The following is an 18,719-nucleotide window of genomic DNA, read 5'->3' as shown; positions in this document are numbered from 1 at the left end:
CAGAGAGGTGTTTTCACATTCCTATACTTAAAGTGTCGATGTCTGTGCACTTCCTTAAAATCTTAGATTCAAACATACGCTTGGCAAGCTAGATTAAGTGCGTCACTTATTCGAAAGCAAATAGCTGTTTAATACAGGAAACAAAAAATCGACAGAGGAACAGGTTTCACTGCAAGACCAGCAAAGAAACCTGAAACCTCCTGGGTAGAGCGGACTTGTCAGTACAGAGAACAGAGTTAGCATAGTGAAAGTTTTGACAGGAAACATAGTAGTGTGCAGTTTTTGGATGTAAACCAGACCCTGGAGCTTCTGTCCACTATCTATTAAAAACCCCTTTGTAGCAGATATTATTGTATGTTTCACAACCATTAACGCTGTGCCAACCACTGCCAGTTAGCCTACAAGCTAACAAGCAGCATAAACAAATAAAAGATGCTAACTACACATGTATGGCTGAATCTCTCTGATGTTTTCTCTAAAGTTACGCTAGCCAACTGCACACTACTCTTTCATGTGTCAACCTAGTGCAAGCAGCACTTGAGAAAGTGGAAAGTAAAGGCGATAAGGAGCAGTGGTGGGCTGGGTGGAGGCCAGGTCCAGAATCTCTCATTATGGTAGAAAAAGTAGATCTGCTTATTGCCCCTTTTATGTATGCTAAACAAAATATTAGCACATACTTTAAAACCTGTCCAGAAGGGGACTTAAAAAACCAGCGTGGGAAACATGCCTATGTGGTTTCTTGCTGTGAGATGTTGGTAGATTTTATTTCCTTTGAAAAGAGCCAGACCAGCTGTTTCCCCGGCCCCCAAATGTTTATGATAATGTCTTTCTATTTAAAGTGGGTACATTTTTTTGTAGAATAAAAGAATACATTTCTCTGTCTCCATTACAGGTAAGCGTCCTCATGAATGCAAGATCTGCAACAAGGCCTTCAAGCATAAGCACCACCTGATTGAGCACAGCCGGCTGCACTCTGGAGAGAAACCCTACCAATGTGACAAGTGCGGCAAGCGCTTCTCTCACTCCGGCTCGTACTCCCAGCACATGAACCACCGCTACGCCTACTGCAGCAAAGACCAGGATCCAGACCAAGACCAGGAGGAGATGCCTCTCACCCCAGGGGTGGGCAGCAATCTCGGGGGCCGCCTCGCCGACGAGACCCCTCTGTCCATGGAGGATACTCAAACTGCGCACTCCTTCCTCAGCGATTCCAGTCTGGATGGAGCTGCAGAGGCCCTCAAGGAGGAGGAGGAGGAGGAAGAGGAGGAGGATAAAGAGGCAGGAGTTAGTGATGGTCATATGGAAGAGGCACATGCGAGTTTGTCAGGAGCAGCAGAGGAGCTGAGAGGCAGCCCCATCCGAGGACCTCCAGGAGAGAACGGAGTGCAGGATGAGAGAAATGGTTATGATGTGGGAAACCATATTGACAGCGCAGAGAGACAGTTCTGGGGCCGAGACACCGAGGACCAGAATGGAGACTTGGACAAATGTGAACTGAGCCTGGAAATAACAGATTTACCCAGAATAAAAACGTAAGGTGATTTTAATAAGCCAATACAATGCATATACTATATATATATTAAGACTTTTGACACATTTTTCTCCCATATATATATGTATATATAAATTACAGCTCCACTGATTTTTTTTTTTTTTTTTGTTTACTTGATGTTACAACATGAAAAAATGCACAGACCTGCCAAAGCATAGGTGGCCTTAAAGTGGATGAAGCCATACAAACAAAATATATGTGACAATACAAATTACAGTATTTTATCATGCTAAATAGACTTGATATAGCGACAATGCCTTTCCTTGTTTTTTGTTTGTTTGTTTTTTTTATTTGCCAGGACAGCTAAAAAGCATTCAGGTTAACTCATCTGAGATCATGAAGACATCTCCCGTTTTACATGCTTGCTGCTGCTGACTGTTGCACAACCCATAAAGAAGAGGCCTTTTGTATTTTTATGTCCAGTTTACTATGTTTTTACTTTGTTCAAAACATTTGGACTGTTTACACGTAGATGTACACCAGTGAGCAGGCTAAGAGATCAGGCCCCGAAGGACAGGATCGATTGCATTTTTTCCTCTTACTTGTAGTGTTGTTTATCAGTCTAGATTGTTTTGGCGTGACTTGCCAAGTATTGTAGATATCAGCTGCAGAGATGTCTGCCGTCTCTTCAGTATAATGGAACTAGATGGCACTCGGCTTGCGGTGCTCAAACCACCCAAAATGCATTTGAAAACTCAACAGCAATGTGTCTTACCAGAAAAATCATGACCTGGTTACAGCTCAGCCGAGGAGGATGCCATTACTGTTTACACCTTGCACCGTCACAAGCACCACCTCTCAGCTATGAGTAGAGGCACCCTGTGTTCTGCGTGATGATACAGATGGCAGATATAGGTCATGTAGTTCATGAAACTGCTCACATCAAGGTCTGTGGATTATCTTGAGTAAATGGGTCATGATATTTGGAAAAAAACATTGTGTCTCATGCAGCAACATTCTCTAAAATTTCTCTTAATTTTCTGTTAAGAGTTAAAATAAGAGAGGTCAGCTCCAGATGCACGAAAGGATCTTAACCATCCCAAATCTGCTCTTAACCAGGTGTGCTTAATGATGAATCCTTCTTAATCATAAGTCATATATTAGCATAGGTAATGCTCCCTAAACAGTATATAAGGGCAGTTAAACAGACTTAAAGTAATTGTGATTGTGTCAGTACTGGTGTGACAGAAGCATTTGCCATGACAGTAGCAGTAGTGGAGGACGTATTTAGACCCTTCACTTAAGTAAAAGTACTATTACCACACTGTGAAAACACTGTTACTAGTAAAAGTCCTGCATAGAAAATGTACGCAAGTCTATGCAAGTAAAAGTATGTCAGTACAATCCAGAAACTGTATTTATGTATCAAAAGTAAAACTACGTGATGCAGGAAAATTAAAATCAATTTAATATCAATTTAATAAATAAGAATAATTAAACAAATTAAAAGGAAAAGCAGCAAGTCCTCATATTTTAAAAAGCTGGAACCAGCATTTTTTCATACTGACTAATTGTTGCACTTGTATTTTTTTTTTCTTATGTTTTGTGTGCAAATATCTGAATTTATGTAGTGGAGTTAAAACAGTATTTCCTGCTGAAGTGTACCGGAGTAGAAGTAGAAAGCGGCATGAGATTAAAATAAAATGACGTCAGATATGTACTTTAGTACAGTACTTAAATTACATTTCACCACTGATCAGCAGAGGGACGCACAGTAACTGCAGTTACAGTAAATACAATTAATGGACCAACTATAGTAGGATTTGTTAAGACCACAAATTTAATAATCCAATCATTATAATGACTCTAAAACATAATCTTGTGCATATTTAAATGTCCCCTAATTTAAAACTTATGTGTCCTCGTGTTGAGCGACAATATGTGGACTGTTCAAACAAGATGTTTACTCTAATCTTGGTAAGAGTGATCTTGCCCGCTTGTAAAATTTTCTCTTACATAAGAGAAGAGCAAAACTAAGAAAACACTGATGAACCCCAGAATTCAATAGTTACAAACAAAATAAGAGAAAATTTGTTCCTATCTTGTTTCTTGCATGAGGCCCATTGCTGTTGAGTTTTTCAAATGTAATTTTTTTTTTGGCACTCTGATCACAACAAGCTGAGTGTGTTTCATTATTTTTGAGAGAGCAGACATCTCTGTGGCCGATATCTCCAAAACTCAACTCAACCCAAAACACTGTAGACTGATAAATAGCACTACAGGTAAAAGGAAAATATGTATTTTTAATTTAGGGGTGAGCTGTCCTTTAACATGGAATCAGATTTAGGATCAATCAGTTGCTTGATGCTCAGTTAGTGTATTTATTCTTCCTCATAAGTGCAAATTATCATTTAATTTCCTGTGGTATTACTTCATACAAATCCTTACCTCTATGAGATGAGCAATAACTTGTAAAATGTCTTACATGAAAATACATACATGCAGCTATTACTTTGTCCCAAAGCCAGTGAGGGCTTGAGAATACATGGAAGTACTCCTTTTATCATTTATGCTGTGAAATCAAAATGTACAACCAGCTCATCTCTTCAGGTTCACGATGGTGCTCAGTGGCTTTGACTAATCAGCAGTCTGTTTAGTAGTTTAGAGCAAGCACGAAAAAGAGGAAGAACTGGAAGGTGGTTATTTATTTCTTTAACAAACAGCGGCGGACTGCACCTTTTTAATTGTATGCCTTGCTAAAGGGGACAGTCATTCCTGCATCTCTGTATGATAAAGGGGGTAAAAGATGAAGTCAGTCTTTGGGGGTTTTTCCTTTGAGGGAGCAATTAAAACTCGCACTGTCTCACTTTTTGTGTTAAAATCACACCAAGCTGCTTTATGTCATTTTATGCTAAAATATCTCCTCTTTCCCCGCAATAATTTACATGTACTGCAGCCTATTTTCTCAATAGTGTGTTACACATTTTGAGACTCTGTTGAGGTGTGGCGAGAGGGTCAAGACTCAGGACACATGTACCAGCTTTCAACTTCCTCTTTCTGACTGCAGTGTAGTCAACGTGAAAAGTGCCTCAGATGCACTCAGACGCTGTGAGTAATCCGACAAAGCCTTGGTACGTCGAGATAAGACAGTGGTGCATGAGGTGTGACTAAGCTTGTAGCATTCATGCATACCGTGCGCCAAAGACACTTCTTGGTCATAATGTGTGTGTGTGTGTTTATCACCAAAGATATGCATATGTGACACGCTAACTGCCGCCCCACTCGTGCGTACTTCCTTACCTGATATTTCTGGGTCAAAAATATAGGCAAGAAATGGGTTACTTTCACTTGGCATCTGCACACTCTTTATAACAAGCAGTGTTTTTTATCTTTTACTGGCACCCTGCAACTTTTGTATTAGCTTTTTATATGTTTTCTGCATGTTTGTGGATATTTGTAATAAAATTGTACATACTTTCTCACCAGAATCTTGTATTTTATTGGTTTTTCTTTCTAAAAATCATCAGTTTTTTCTTGTGTTGTAGGCTTTATGAGACTGTGAATATAAGATTTAAGTGTTTAAGTGTTCAATTTTCATTTAGTGGCTATGAAATAGATTGAATTCTGAACTTGTTTTACATGAGGGAAGTTAAATTATCACTCCTGAACCATCAAAAGCTTTTTAGAATATTAGTAAAGGCATAGATGTGAGGTTAAGCTGTGGCCTGGCAACTCAGTTTCCCATCAGAGTAAACAGTTTCCTCCACCACTCATGATCTACAGCCTGCTTTGTTACACTCACTTTTTTGTGTGGCTTTTTTGTGTCTATTTGCATGATGATTCATCAGAGGTGGCTGCTGGGTGCCTGTGAACCTGTGGATGTGGCCAGGGCATGAAGGGGCTGAGCAGCCTCTGCTGGTATTTGATACACTGAGCTTTAGGTTAACGGTTGACTGAGTAAACAATCGGCTAACCGTAACATTAACAAACCATAACGGGTGACGCAGGTCGGTTACTTTTGGGTGCCTTGCATCAGCAGTGTTCAGTCAACTGTGGCACCAACAATCGGTGATGCTGTGACATTTTCCCGATAGCTTTGCTTCCTTTTTTGATGAGTAAGGTGACATTTAATTGAAGAGTACCTTGACTTTTAATTGTGGTGCACACACATCTCCACAGTCAGACAGCAGCATCATTTGCAACATTGCTGCAAGTCCCATCCACCAGCAACAGGTTGAGGGATCGGGGGCTGAGCATTCTTGAGTTTCGATTCCCTGCCTGACAGTGAAACAGAGCAAGCAGGGCTGACTGTGAAGACTACACAGCTACAGATTCATTAGTGGGCAGAGAAGCTGTTCAGTCACTACACTGCACAAGTGCCTCTTCTCAACTGAATTACAAACAACTTAACAAAGGACAAAAGCCGTGACACACAGTGAGAAAAAGGACTATTGTTTGCCATGAGCCGTCACAGTTGTACCTCCTGCTGCAAGAATAAACAGTGTACAGATTCATTAACATAGAGCTGCCTGAGCAAATTACTATAAAGTACACTTTCTGAAGCAGTTTGGACTATGAAATTTAAATCAGTTTCATGGATGAAAAACATGTAACAGATGAAAATGTTTCACGACCTCGTCATTCTCTTACATCCATGATTTTTTAATAAATACTTACACACTCTCAGAAACATTTTGTGTTAGTGTTGCAGCAAACAAAATAACTACCCACAGATGCAACATGGCTGTTACATTTCAGCGGTCCATGTATCAAAAATCTGTTGAGAAAATCTCTCCAAATGTTTCTTATCATGTGGAAGCACACTGATTTTTTGCATTGTTTTAAACTTATTAATAAATGTTCAGATTTAAATAACGAGGTCAATAAGTCAAAGAAGAAAGAAAGAGAAAAACTGAAGGAAGAAAAAAGACCGGCATGAAAGGACAAAATAATAGAGTTTGACGTTCACTGCCAACACACTGCTGATTAGGAGGGAGTGGTGTTTGATTGTGTCTCTGACGGACTGATTCTATTTTAGGGAGTGATTAGCACCATCGAACCAAGTGAAATAAAACACATCACAGAGCTAGAGGCTACGGCAGTTTAACACCACTGTGTTTTTATTGGAAGAAAAAGTCCCTTTAATTTAAGAATTTAGAGAAAGAACAAAGGATACGGTGAAAGTACTTAATGAATCAATGTTTTGAGGGTGCTGTATTTTCTTTGCATGACACGAAAAGTAAAATTCAAGGAGTTCCTGGGACACTCAGCTGTCAAGAAACCAGAAAGAAACTGCTACACTGACTGAGGGATACATGTATAAACTGTGATGACTGTGTGCATACATGCATTTGGATCAAATAAACAAGTGTGGTCGTCTATTTGAGTGAAAAATATTTCAGTGTCAATCAAACATGAGGACGACCTTGGACACACGATGATCAAAAGTTTAGATGACTCCCCATCAATTTCAGCCCCTCCTCACACACACTCACGAGTTGAAATAATACGAACATAAAAATGAATAAATACATCTAATAAAACTTTGCAAAATCTATGCCCCCCCCCCCCCCCCCCCCTCCGCCTCCTCCTTTGTCCCTCTTCTCTGCTCTTTTTTGTCTTTTGCCAAACCCACAGTCAATATAAAATTACCAAAGCCACAGAGTGAGAGAGTGAGAGGGTTTTGGGGGAAAATCCACATTTTTTAAACATATGCATTTCCAGTTCCTCTTTTGTTCTGTTATTAAAAGCAGCATTTGCACCAATCACAGGGGATGCCTCCGCCCGCTGCGCCTCTGAGGCCTCACATACCTCCACACACTTCCACTATCTCTCACGCGAGCCCCACGCTCGGTACAAACAACCTGACACACACACACATCCTGACTAAATGTCACCAAAAAAGATCAAATCAGTTCACTTTTTCTTTTCTTTTTTTATTGCAGGAGAGTTAACAATTAGGTCCAGTCAATATTATAACGACAAACTCTTCATTTCAAAGCAAATGTATCAGTTTGAATTTGGCTAATATATCACATTTAGGGTAAACACTGTATGCAAAGTGCTGCTAGTTGACAAAGACGATATTTCACATATTTACAATTTTTTTTTTTAACTTAATCTGAGGAATTTGAACTAATAAAAATAGAAGACAGATCCAAATTTGTACAATAAGGGAAGGTTCAAAGGTCCACACACACACTACAAAGTACTATTTGGTACGAAGGAACATTTGCTGCCCTGTTGGCACATTCATCCCATCGCTGAAATCATGCTTTGAAGAGTCAACTTCACCTCTGAAGTATGACATTAACATAAAAACTCTTCATCCAAACACTGTATAACTTCAGCAGGGACACGGGCACATTTACACGCCCAGCTAGCTTCCTGCTTGTTTGCATATTTTACAGTATATCCTCTGCTTTCCACTGCAGGTGTGAACTGTCCTTCCTTTGCTGCAAGAGGTGCTGGTGCATGTGTTTTTCACAGTGAGATGGTTCTGTTAAGTTTCAGTGCTACGTTAAGACACAACCTTCCTCACAATCCTTGATGAATAACCGGTTGATCGTCAGCTAGCTGGAGGAGATTTATCACTTTTATGGCTTTTATTTATCCCGATTGAGTCTGAAATATCAAGGAAAAGTGACAAGGTAGGCGTCCGCTCCAGCAGTAAGGAACACCGAGGCTGCACTCCACATCTGCAGTCAAAGACACAAGTATTGCAGCTAAAATTGGTTTGTTTTACTATTATTGTTTTAGCGTGGCTCTATATGGAGGCCAGATGTCATGATTAGCAGCTTTCTGTCCTGGTTCTTTTTACCCCGTAATTATCTTTCGATGTGAAACCCATTTTACACCACATGAGTCAACAGGCAAAGAGGACAAACGCTGCACTACTTGTGCTTTCTTCTGATCTGGAGGAGCTTTTCGGAATCCCCCCTCTCCCTGCCTCCTCTGTCCGAAAAGATCAAGAGGGGCCCCGTGTTCCAAAGATGTGGTCAAACTCGCTAAGGATGAGCTCCACCGCCTGGTTCTGGTAAACCATATTCACCGCCATGTTGCCGTTGTCCCGCTCTGGACGCATCAGGGTCGGGCCAAACACGATGCCGATGTTCTGGGTGGTCATTCGGTTCGTATCTGAGCGCTCCAACACTCTGCAGAGAGAAAGGAAGAGGTTTAACGTTTAAAATATTAACAGAAAATAAAACATAAAAGGAACAAAAGAGCTCCAGAGTCTGAATTGTTTCAGCTTGTGGACTTTAATTTCTGGTCACGTTAACAGGATGCTTCATGGGATGACAGTGTCAGTCAGGCCACCACTTTGGGCCCAGATTGAAACATCCTTGCAACTGTTTGATGGATTGCCATGAAATCTTTTGCATAGGCTTTAATGGTCTTCAGATGATGTTTCCTAATAACTCTTTTTGTGATGCCCTGACATTTCGTCAAGCACCACCATGAGGTTGACATTTGTGGTTTTGAGTGAAATGTCTCAACAACTTTGGATGGATCACAATAAAATTTTGATACACAGCAAGTGGCAACCTCCAGGGCTGAAAAATGGAGCTGATGCAGAAGTGCCAAAAACTGCAGTTCCTCAAATGGCCACTTGGGGGTGGCTCCAAAAGCAAAGCCAAACTTTACAGCAGAAATAAACATGTTTACAGCCTGGTACAAAAAATCGTTTTCATCTCTATTCTCTATTGCTAATTTCAACATTCATTTCAACTGTACGGATGTCAATTTTTACAGAACCCACCTGTTTACATTTTATGAAGGCTTAAAGTTATGTATAATTAAGGGCCGGCTACTTTGAGTGACAGGCTTTATGCCAATAGTGTCCTCGGCTTGGTGATGGCGAAGGACAAAATACCATACTTGAGGCTTCAAAATGGCATTCCACAAACCAATAGGTGACGTCACGGTAGCTACTTCCATTATTTTTATCAAGTCTGTTCGTACACACATTCAGCTCCCACTATTGATTGTATAAAGTTATGAACGTAACCGCTCATTGGTTTGTAGACTCACTTTGTGAAGTCTTACGTTTGGCATTTTGGCCTTTGTCACCTTGGATTTTTAGAGCCAGAAGTGAACCATATTTGGACAAGAGGGTGGAGATAACCCTAAGGCTAGCCGCTAGCTTAGTTTGCACAATGTGTTTACAGTATATTGTTAACTGTAAAAATACTGATGCTATTTTTTACTAGCAAAAAACAGGCTTAAAACCATTCAACAAAAATGTACTTACAAAAAAACTGAATATTGAGTACAACCAAACGCTGAAGAAGACTTTTAGGGGATCAAAAAATTACAATTAAATTTAATGAACTGAAAACACACTGAAATAACTACAGCTATGGCTACGGCTATTCTCTGTGAGTCTGGGGTTACACCATGGTTATGTTACCTTACAAATGCTGCTGCTGCGGTGATGAAGTGTCAAAAAACAGCACCCACCTGTCACTCTAAGCAGCCATACCCTCAATTAAGCATAACTTCAAACCGTAATAAAATGTAAACGGGTGACTTATATAAAAATTCACCCTCTGTACAGCTGTCATGAATGTTGAAATCCGCCATAGAGACCAAAGCTGTTTTTAAACATATTTATTTGGTGGAAAGTTGGGCATTTTAACATGGGGGTCTGTAAGGATTAACTAACTTTTGAGGCTAGTCTCAAGTGGCCATTACAGAACTGCAGTTTTTGGCACTTTTCACGTTGGCTTCATTTTTCAGCCCTGGAGGCTGACGCTTGCTTCCCACTCAGGAAGAATTGTAATAACTTGTAGTGACTGGTGATCTTTTCAGCCATCATCAGAATCAAAACTAATTCAAAACTAATGACATTCCCATCAGGCTCAGCCCTACTTTGTGTTTAGTGCTAAATAGCAAATTTTAGCATGCTAACATGCTAACTAAGACTGAGAACATGGTAAACAAACCAGCTAAATGTTAGCTTTGTCATTGTGGTCATGTTAGCATGCTGACATTAGCATTTATCTCAAAGCAACACAGTGCATGACTCGTGCGGCTGTGGACTCTTTGGGGCCTGCAGGCACATACAGTAGATGTCTGCTAACTGCCCATACAGCTTCAAGCCTGCGGTCGGCGTGTGACATCTTTATACTTCTTAAAAACTCCGGACGGTAACTTGAAAGAATCAGCGTCCACCAGTGACATCTTGTTTTCGCATACATGTTCGTGTCCATGTATCTGGACTTTACAGTCTAAATTTGTGCACATAAATGTCTAAATCCACCGCCTGTATCCACCTATGTTGGTGTGTGTAAGTGTGTGTGTGTGTGTGATCGGGGGGGGACTCAGGAATGGGTTTAAGCCACAGCATGAGGCATTCTTCTAAAAATGCCATTCCCACCAAGCCACAGAAGCAGCCAGCAATTGCTCAAAACTTCCACATTAAAAAGAAAGGAGGAAAAAAGAGAGAGAGGGAGAGGAGAGGGAAGAGAGGAGAAAAAAAAAAAAAACACGGAACGAGCAAGGGAGAGGGCGAGGAGAGAGAAGAGAGAGAGGTTCCAGTGGTGGCGGCGGTGGTGTTGGTATGCCTTCCAGCAGACGAACCACAAGGCTCCCATGGGACCTTCGAGGCAAGGAGGAGAGCGCGGGGGGAAGGCGGAGGGAGGAGGAGGGAGGAAAAAGGAGAAAGGGATGGAAAGAGGAGGAAGAGGGGAGGAAGAGGAAGAGGAGAAGAAGAGAAGGAAGAGAATGAAGAGGAAGTGAAGGAAACAAAGGTAGCGAGTGAGCGGGAGAGGAGGCGACGGGGGTGATTGAGCGGGGAGATAATAAATGAGAAACAGAGCGAGGGGGGAAAGGAATGACAGCGGGGAGAAAATGAGAGAAAGACACAGAGTTGACAAATTCATGGGGCCCACCACACCCTGGCACAAACATCGGCCTCAGAACACGAACGCTCACCCCTGGAGTGGAAGGAAAACCATAGGCGGTAAAAAACACACATTTTATGTACTGTAAAAGGAACTGGCTCGCAGAACATCGTGCACCATTCATCTTCCTCCAACCTTTTCATCTTCACTGGGACCCAAACTTAACAACAGTGTGATCCTGGTACAGCACTGGCACACTCTGAGAGCTGCGGCCAAAGAATCCCTGACAGGAAAATACTCTAAACAACGAGGAAACTACTCCCTCTTGTGGTCTGATTCAGGAAGAAAACTTATAAGGAGGAGATTTTATTTTCCTACAAGGGCATCTGGTTCATTCCTTCGTGTTGAAACACCCCAAGGGAATATTCTTGCTTTAAGAAATGTGCCAGTTTCAGGGCAGAGACGAATGGCAGAAACAGCACAGACAAAGACAAACACACCAGCGGAGATGTACCGTACGCGGTTTCTTACTCCCGCCCTCTCACCGTTTGAGATGGCGACACATGAACCGCAGAGTGTCATGGTTTGGAGGAGGCATGTTGAGCACCAGACACTTCAGACGATCCACTTTGTCCATGTAGTCCGACATCTCTGCAACACAGAGCGGAGATCTGTCAGATTGCAATAAATGTCATTGTTTGCATTCCATGTCATGAACTTTATTGGCAACGAAAATCTGATTTACATCTGCTAACTGATATCACATGTGCTGTATTAGCACGCACCGTCTAATCTGATGAAGCAGCGTGTAATTATCAACTATCACCACTGTAGTTTGATAAACAGTAAACTGATCACTCCCTGTGAAATAAAAAAGGCCCATGGATTGATAAGAATTCAAACCAAGAATGCATTTGTTAGCACTTTATAATGTGCAAGTTCATTTTTACTTAATGTAATTTATTTTTAAATGCCAGATTGCTGTATCTACTGTTTCAGGATAAGTCAGAGATGTTATACAGTCCTGTATCGCAGAAGTTCATGTGAATTGATGAAAAATGCAGTTTTCATTGGATTAAAACACTGATCAGTGACGTGAGCCTACTCAAAGTGTGTGTACAGCTGATTTACTTTATTCCTGAATGCAATAGACCTACATTGTTTTCCAAAACTATTAAAAACATTCTTGAGCTACACTGGATGGCATGTTTCCTTTATTATGATGCCGTAATTCAGATGTGGCAAACTTATTTTAGTTAATGGGCCACATACAGCCCAATCTGATCTCAAGTGGGCTGCACCAGTAAAACCGCTGCATCTGAAATTAAAAAACTGACAGAACTTAAGGTTTTTAACTCACATGTAAAGCAATGGCATACACTTGGGGACACGTGCACATACACACAAATACACAATGACTGCGTACTTAAAGAACATAGTCACTATTAATTGTTTTTTGTCTCTGTTCTTACTGTGGTCTTTTTGAGGTCTTCTATTGACTCAGTCTTTGTCTGTATTTTACTGTATATGTTGTGTTTTCTAAAATTCTAATAGCATAACAAGAGACAGACATTGCAAATTAGCCATGGATAGAAACCTGTATACATTGCATCTGCTTTGTATTTTACATATGAGGCAGCGTTTTATGCATTTGTCCTCGTCAAATAAACAGGTAAAAAAAAACAACCCGTAAAAACAGCACCTCCCAATTCTTTCCTTTGTTTTACTGTAAAGAAGCACGTTCTGAAAACTTTTATCCATTTACAAAAACATGATGAACAGCCTGAGATGTCATCAGGAAAAATAAGCGCAATTTTAACAATATGTCTTGTTTTTTCCACAATGAGTCAGTCTGCTACACTGGTTCCCACCCTTTGAGTCCTGACCCCACCTAAGGGTCATTGAAGCTTCACAGGTAGTCACGAGGCCATTTTGTGTGAGAGGCTGTGACTTAATGCACATGAATTTCTTCTTATTTCTATTTGTACACTAAAATAAAATTCTATTTTTTTTCAGTTCTGTGAAGCAAACTAAATGTAATTGTTATTTCTTAAGTTAAGATTAAAGATATAGAAAAAGTTGAGTCCGCACACTAGATACAGCTCCAAAGATTTAATGTGAATATCACCACGTGACGTTTCGAGCCCAGGCCATGTCTGATGAAGGGCCTGGGCCCGAAACGTCACATGTGGTGATATTCACATTAAATCTTTGGAGCTGTATCTAGTGTGTGGACTCAACCTTTTCTACATTGATGCCTCTTTGTGGTCCAGCACCTAGGTTAAGTCTTTTCTAGGATGTGCGTGTCCTTTTGTTCTCTTTAAGATTAAAGATATAAACTTTAAAATATATATTTATTCAAAGGGCCTTCACTCTCTGCTTAACAGTCTTGTCCTGCATTAGAAAAGCAGTTAAAACAACCGAAGAGCCAATAGAACAATGGCCAAGCGTCGGGGGAGCCCGGTCTCACCCCGAAGTCGTTGAAATCAAGCGCTTGAGCAGTGATTTGTGGCGTCAGAAACCAACCAAAAAAGGCATCCTTTAACGTCGGCATGATACATGGCTGGTTGCCGTTAAAGTTTAATGGTGCCCGGTGGCGTCAGACGGACACGCAGCAGGACAAAAGTTAAGGCAGTGAAAGTCTGACTGGGGTTGGTGGGAGGGGTGGTGGATGGGTCCAACAAACACAGACTTTCACCCAGGAGAGTGGTGTTTGTGTCCCGAAAGATTATAAAGCCAAACCCTGTTCTTTTTTCCTAAACCCAACCATGTGTGTTTGTTGTTGAAGGAAGAAAACGTTAATTTGTGGTGTTGTACCGACTTAGTGCAGACTGCAGACTGCATGCGAACGTTACATTTCCTGTGAAGACAGAAGTGTATTTTGAAAGAAGGCAATGCATGTAACAGGCAGAACTTGACACGGTGTCCCAGAACGTCAACTACCGACGCTCCCAGGGTACCTTGCATGTCGTATGTGGATGTGGAAAGTCCATGACCAAACATCAAAATCTGACATGATCGAAGCGAGAATGTGTTGGTCAGGGAGAAGAAAACACTAAATTCATCAAAAAAAGAAGCCTATTCAGAACATATGATTGTTAAAATTACAGAAAATGATACAGATTACAGAGAATTATATCAAAAGTTCCTAAAAATATCAAGAAAACGAATCTGTGATGCAACATTCATGGGAAATAATCTCAAAATTCACCCGTATTTCTCATTTTCACAAACTACCTGCAGCTATTTGAGTTACTTGTACAGCTTAGCATTGAATTTCATATGAAACAACCATGAAACATGTCACTTAGTCAGGGGTCGTAAGTTTACTCAATAATAGAAAAGAGGTCCCTTAAGGAACACTACACTCCTGTGTAGTAATGCTGGCATCACCACATCAAACTAAAGTGGAGGACGTAGGTTAAGTTATCCCCCGCCTTACAAACCATTTGCAAATATAAAGTTTTGGCAGTGCCTTGCTCTGACAGAAGTCTGATACAGATTCTTTTGTGCTGAAGCTGCTGATTGACAATACTTGGCTTAATATCTTTAAACCACAGTAAGTGATCACAGTAAGTATTCCTCAATTTTAAGAGAGCTGTATTAGTATCAGCACATTATATGAAGTAACCTGCTCACTGTTTAACTTGCTCCTGAAACCTGACACGTCTCAGCCTTCACAGGTGCATCAATATTTGATGTGCAAAGTCACCCAGGGGGCCGGATTGGACCTTTTGGCGGGCTGGCTCCAGCCTGTGAGCTGTATGTTTCACACCCCTGCTATAAATACTCATGAGAACATCAAATATGTATTAATCCGCAGCTGTAAATAGTCCCCAGAAAAATGCACTGCTTGGTTCTTTTTGGGTAACCTTTGCGTCTACAGAGTCCTGCTGTTTTAGGAAAATATTTGGCTTTTTCAAATATTCCAACCACATATTCACGGCTTGTTTTTAGATGTTTACGTCTGAATGGAGTGCCACAGACACAGACAGAAACTTGTAAAGTAGTAAAAAATGAACGGTTGGTTTTGGTCTTCACATGGCATTTGTTGACAAGAAAAAATATAGAATAACACATATGAGCCGAGGAGTCGTGTGAAAAAATGCAGTATTTATACTGTGAGGATTTTCTTTTGCAATAAAACTATCACCTCATTTTAATTCAATACTGCTCAATAAATTTCAGCTTTGTCAGTATGTAATTATTCTCCTCTCGCCTTGGAACTGGTGCAATTTTCTTTTCGGGAAGCGCCATTTTATTTTATTGTGTCCATATATCTCTCATGATATAGTGTGGGGCGCTGTGCAACATTTTCTAGAGGGGGGAAACAAAAAGTGCCATAAATACAGTATATTCTGTAATTATGAAAACGACTTTCACCACAGCTTGACGAAGCGTGAAAGCACCCGAGTAAAGAAGGGGTGAGCTCTCTAACACACACAGTCCTGGTTTTGACTCATTAAAACCACAGCAGTGTTGTGAGCTTTCAAAATAAAAGCACAGCGGAGGAAAAATATTAAGATTAAAAAGTATCCTCTGCAGGTGTCCTGGTGGCCGAAAGCAGTGGTTCTCAAACCTTTTTTCAATAATGTAACCCTTCTGAAATATGTTATTTTTAAGCAAAGTCTGCATTTTTGCTATCTTTAATGGTGATTTTTTTTTAAAACTGTAAATCATTTAGTAATTAATTTCCCCTTTAATATCTGTTTTCTCTTTACTCTTTTCTGTATCCTTTATTATGTTTAATAATTTAAATAATTTTGGTTTAATTTCATATAAACTTTGTGAGTAGATAACTGAAGAGGTGCTTTAATTTCTACCTCAAATAGGACTCAACGATTGTTTTCATTGTCGATAAATTTGTATGTTATTTTCTCACTTAGTTGTGTGTCAATGTGTCAAATGAAAAGTGTCAATCAGTGTTTCCCAAAGTCCAGGATGACATCCTAAATCCTAAAAATCCTAAAAAATTTGTCCACAACCCAAAAATCTGTACTTTACTTGAGTATATGTTTTTGGGAACTTATGGCTATTGCTCTTGTTGATGTTTTTGTTCTGTCTTGTTGTGCGTCGTAACCTCTATGTCTTGTTTTCAGGAATCTGCGTTGCTGCCTTTCTTGGGCAGGATTCTCTTGTAAAAGAGATTTTAATCTCAATGAGTCTATTACCTGGTTAAATAAAGGTTAATAAAAAAATAAAAAATGACTTTTACTCTACTAAATTTAAAAGACAAATATTGTACTTTGAGCTCCACTATACTTTTAGGAAGCTTTTCTTTACTTTGAAGCACAGACTTAAAGTCAGTTTTTCTTCTCTAAAACATGATAGGCCATACAGTTTGTTCATCACAGGAAAAACACCAATCACAGTTAAGTACTCCTACGCCTGTCAGTAGAGTTCAAAGTGCTGCTGCTGACGACAGTGGCTGTCTTTCTGTCGATCCAGTTGTATCTCTATAGACATTTCTGCTGGCTTTGTAGCGTATCCTACAAGCTTTTTATTCTGCAAGCAAGTTAAAGCATTCACAAAGTTGTTTGAGAGTCATTAGGCTCTGTGAATGTGTTGTGGTAATGATACAACAAATGTGTTGACCTTAAAAAGAAAATGTACTTTTAATTACTTCAGTGTTTTTAAAATCAAGCACTGCAATACTTTAAGTCAAGTAAAAATTTAACTGAACAACTTTTACTTGGAGTATGTATATTTTGACTCAAGTAATAGAGTTGTATGTTTTTTCCACAACTATAAAGCAGAAAAGAAATTTATTGTTGACAATGAAATGATAAATCATTGCAGCTCTAACCTCAGACTGATCAAAGATGAGTGTCATTCTGTGTGAAGTGACACTCCACATAAAGGGAGGGTTCATACAGTAAAATAAACTGGGGCTGAAACTGGTCACTCACTGACTGTCTCCACGATGTCGGTGAAGAAGCCGAAGGGCACGAGGGGCTCAGGAAGCTCACGAAAGAAAAGTTTCAAAGCTCCTGTGATGACATGAATGTCCTCCCAGTCACTCTCGTCCAAATTCAGCTTCTCCTCTGAGAGACAGGGAGAAAGAAGACAGGGTCAGCGGAAGGCAATGTGAAAAACAGAGACAAAGAGTTTGAATTAAAGAGAGAAAGAAGTGGAGTTAGTACAGTCACAGTCTCGTTTAGTGAACAACAACAGAACAGAGTGAATTCATGTCAGTGCTGAGGCGTAACACGAAGGCTTGTAGCTGCAGGAGAGAGATAGAAATGGTCTGTGAAAGTCAGAGAAAACACAGAAGCAGAAACACATGTAAAGCACACATTTTCTCCAAATCCAGGCCTGACCAATGCTTCTCAAATTGCATCATAAAAACCAAAAGAAAAAAAAAAAAGAAAGAGCTTTAATTACAGCTCAGTGTTTACGACACAAATAAGTATCTAATGATGAGAAACATGAGCCAGTGTGAGATACTGCTGAGAGATTAGAGCACTTCACGGTACACAAGCAGCAGCTGATTCTCCGCGTCATCCACTTGGTGGCAGCCATGCGCCATGTGAGGCGCCGCTGTACAACCTGCTGCGTGTTATTACATCAGAAAACTTAAAGCAGAAAAGCCTCAGGGACACACATACATTAAGCAAATGGTAGCACAACCAGCAAACTGTTCAGTGCACGTCTGTGCCGCTGCTCAGCTCTGCGGATCAGTCTCTGTGTGTGTGTGTGTGTGTGTGTGTGTAGTTTTTTGACTGAGGTGTTCACATTATGCAACACATGATGCACAAGAACAAGCTGGCTGAGTAACGCGTGAAAGCGGCTGGTTTTACCCTCGTCAAGTCTGAATCTACCTTGTACCAAATCTGCCGGGAACATGTAACGGCCGTCTGTAGTCACCGCTCGCTCTGCAAAAACCAACAGTTACTCAGTGGGCTTCCCACAGCGTCCACTTTAACAGAAGTATGTCATGAAGTGGGAGACAAGCAGGTGTGTGTTTTGGTTATACAATATCATATATAATCAAAATGTACAGAAAAAGCATCAGATGGCATTTATCTTGATTCTAAGTGGCTGAAAAAACAAGAAGAGACAGCATTTAATGATCTCTGATGATCTCCTGCCTCCACTTCTCTCCTCCCACAACTTCCTTGCAGCTTTCATTCATCGTCAGAGACTAAATTAATCAGCATTAGTCATCAATACAGATCAAGTTTATCCCCCTCCTTCCCTTCATCCTCACCGTGGTCCACCAGGAAGCGTAGTTTCTGAATCACTGCCAGGTTCCCTGATACTCTGTAGATGCCGTCAGTGTCCAGTCCTGCAATGAACCGCACAGATCAGTGGTGAGATCACTGGTGTGTCTGGGCATCTAATAACACTTAAGAAGATTAGCACCACAACCAAACGGAGGC

The 18,719-nt window shown here is 40.5% G+C and overlaps 2 protein-coding genes across 3 annotated transcripts in view; one reads left to right on the top strand and one right to left on the bottom strand.

The window, feature by feature from the left end:
- The window catches only part of LOC117256729 (zinc finger E-box-binding homeobox 2), a 31,604-nt gene extending 26,624 nt beyond the window's left edge, over nucleotides 1-4,980 (top strand). Inside the window, exon 8 of the mRNA XM_033626334.2 lies at nucleotides 893-4,980. Coding sequence (XP_033482225.1) covers nucleotides 893-1,536 — 644 coding nt within the window. The 3' untranslated portion in view covers nucleotides 1,537-4,980. The remainder of the gene's footprint in view (nucleotides 1-892) is intronic.
- A 2,432-nt stretch (nucleotides 4,981-7,412) lies between these two features.
- arhgap9 (Rho GTPase activating protein 9) overlaps nucleotides 7,413-18,719 on the bottom strand; it is a 67,805-nt gene continuing 56,498 nt past the window's right edge. Inside the window, exons 18-22 of one of the 2 annotated variants that reach the window (XM_033627152.2) lie at nucleotides 18,548-18,625; nucleotides 18,159-18,212; nucleotides 17,247-17,381; nucleotides 11,883-11,988; nucleotides 7,413-8,646 (exon numbers count right to left, since the gene is read on the bottom strand). In XM_033627152.2, coding sequence (XP_033483043.1) covers nucleotides 8,460-8,646; nucleotides 11,883-11,988; nucleotides 17,247-17,381; nucleotides 18,159-18,212; nucleotides 18,548-18,625 — 560 coding nt within the window. In that variant the 3' untranslated portion in view covers nucleotides 7,413-8,459. The remainder of the gene's footprint in view (nucleotides 8,647-11,882; nucleotides 11,989-17,246; nucleotides 17,382-18,158; nucleotides 18,213-18,547; nucleotides 18,626-18,719) is intronic. The other variant, XM_033627155.2, reaches the window with a different exon arrangement.

The sequence above is a fragment of the Epinephelus lanceolatus genome, chromosome 1 (assembly GCF_041903045.1).
Source record: "Epinephelus lanceolatus isolate andai-2023 chromosome 1, ASM4190304v1, whole genome shotgun sequence".
NCBI classification, from domain to species: domain Eukaryota; kingdom Metazoa; phylum Chordata; class Actinopteri; order Perciformes; family Serranidae; genus Epinephelus; species Epinephelus lanceolatus.
This window is presented reverse-complemented; position numbering and strand designations above follow the sequence as displayed.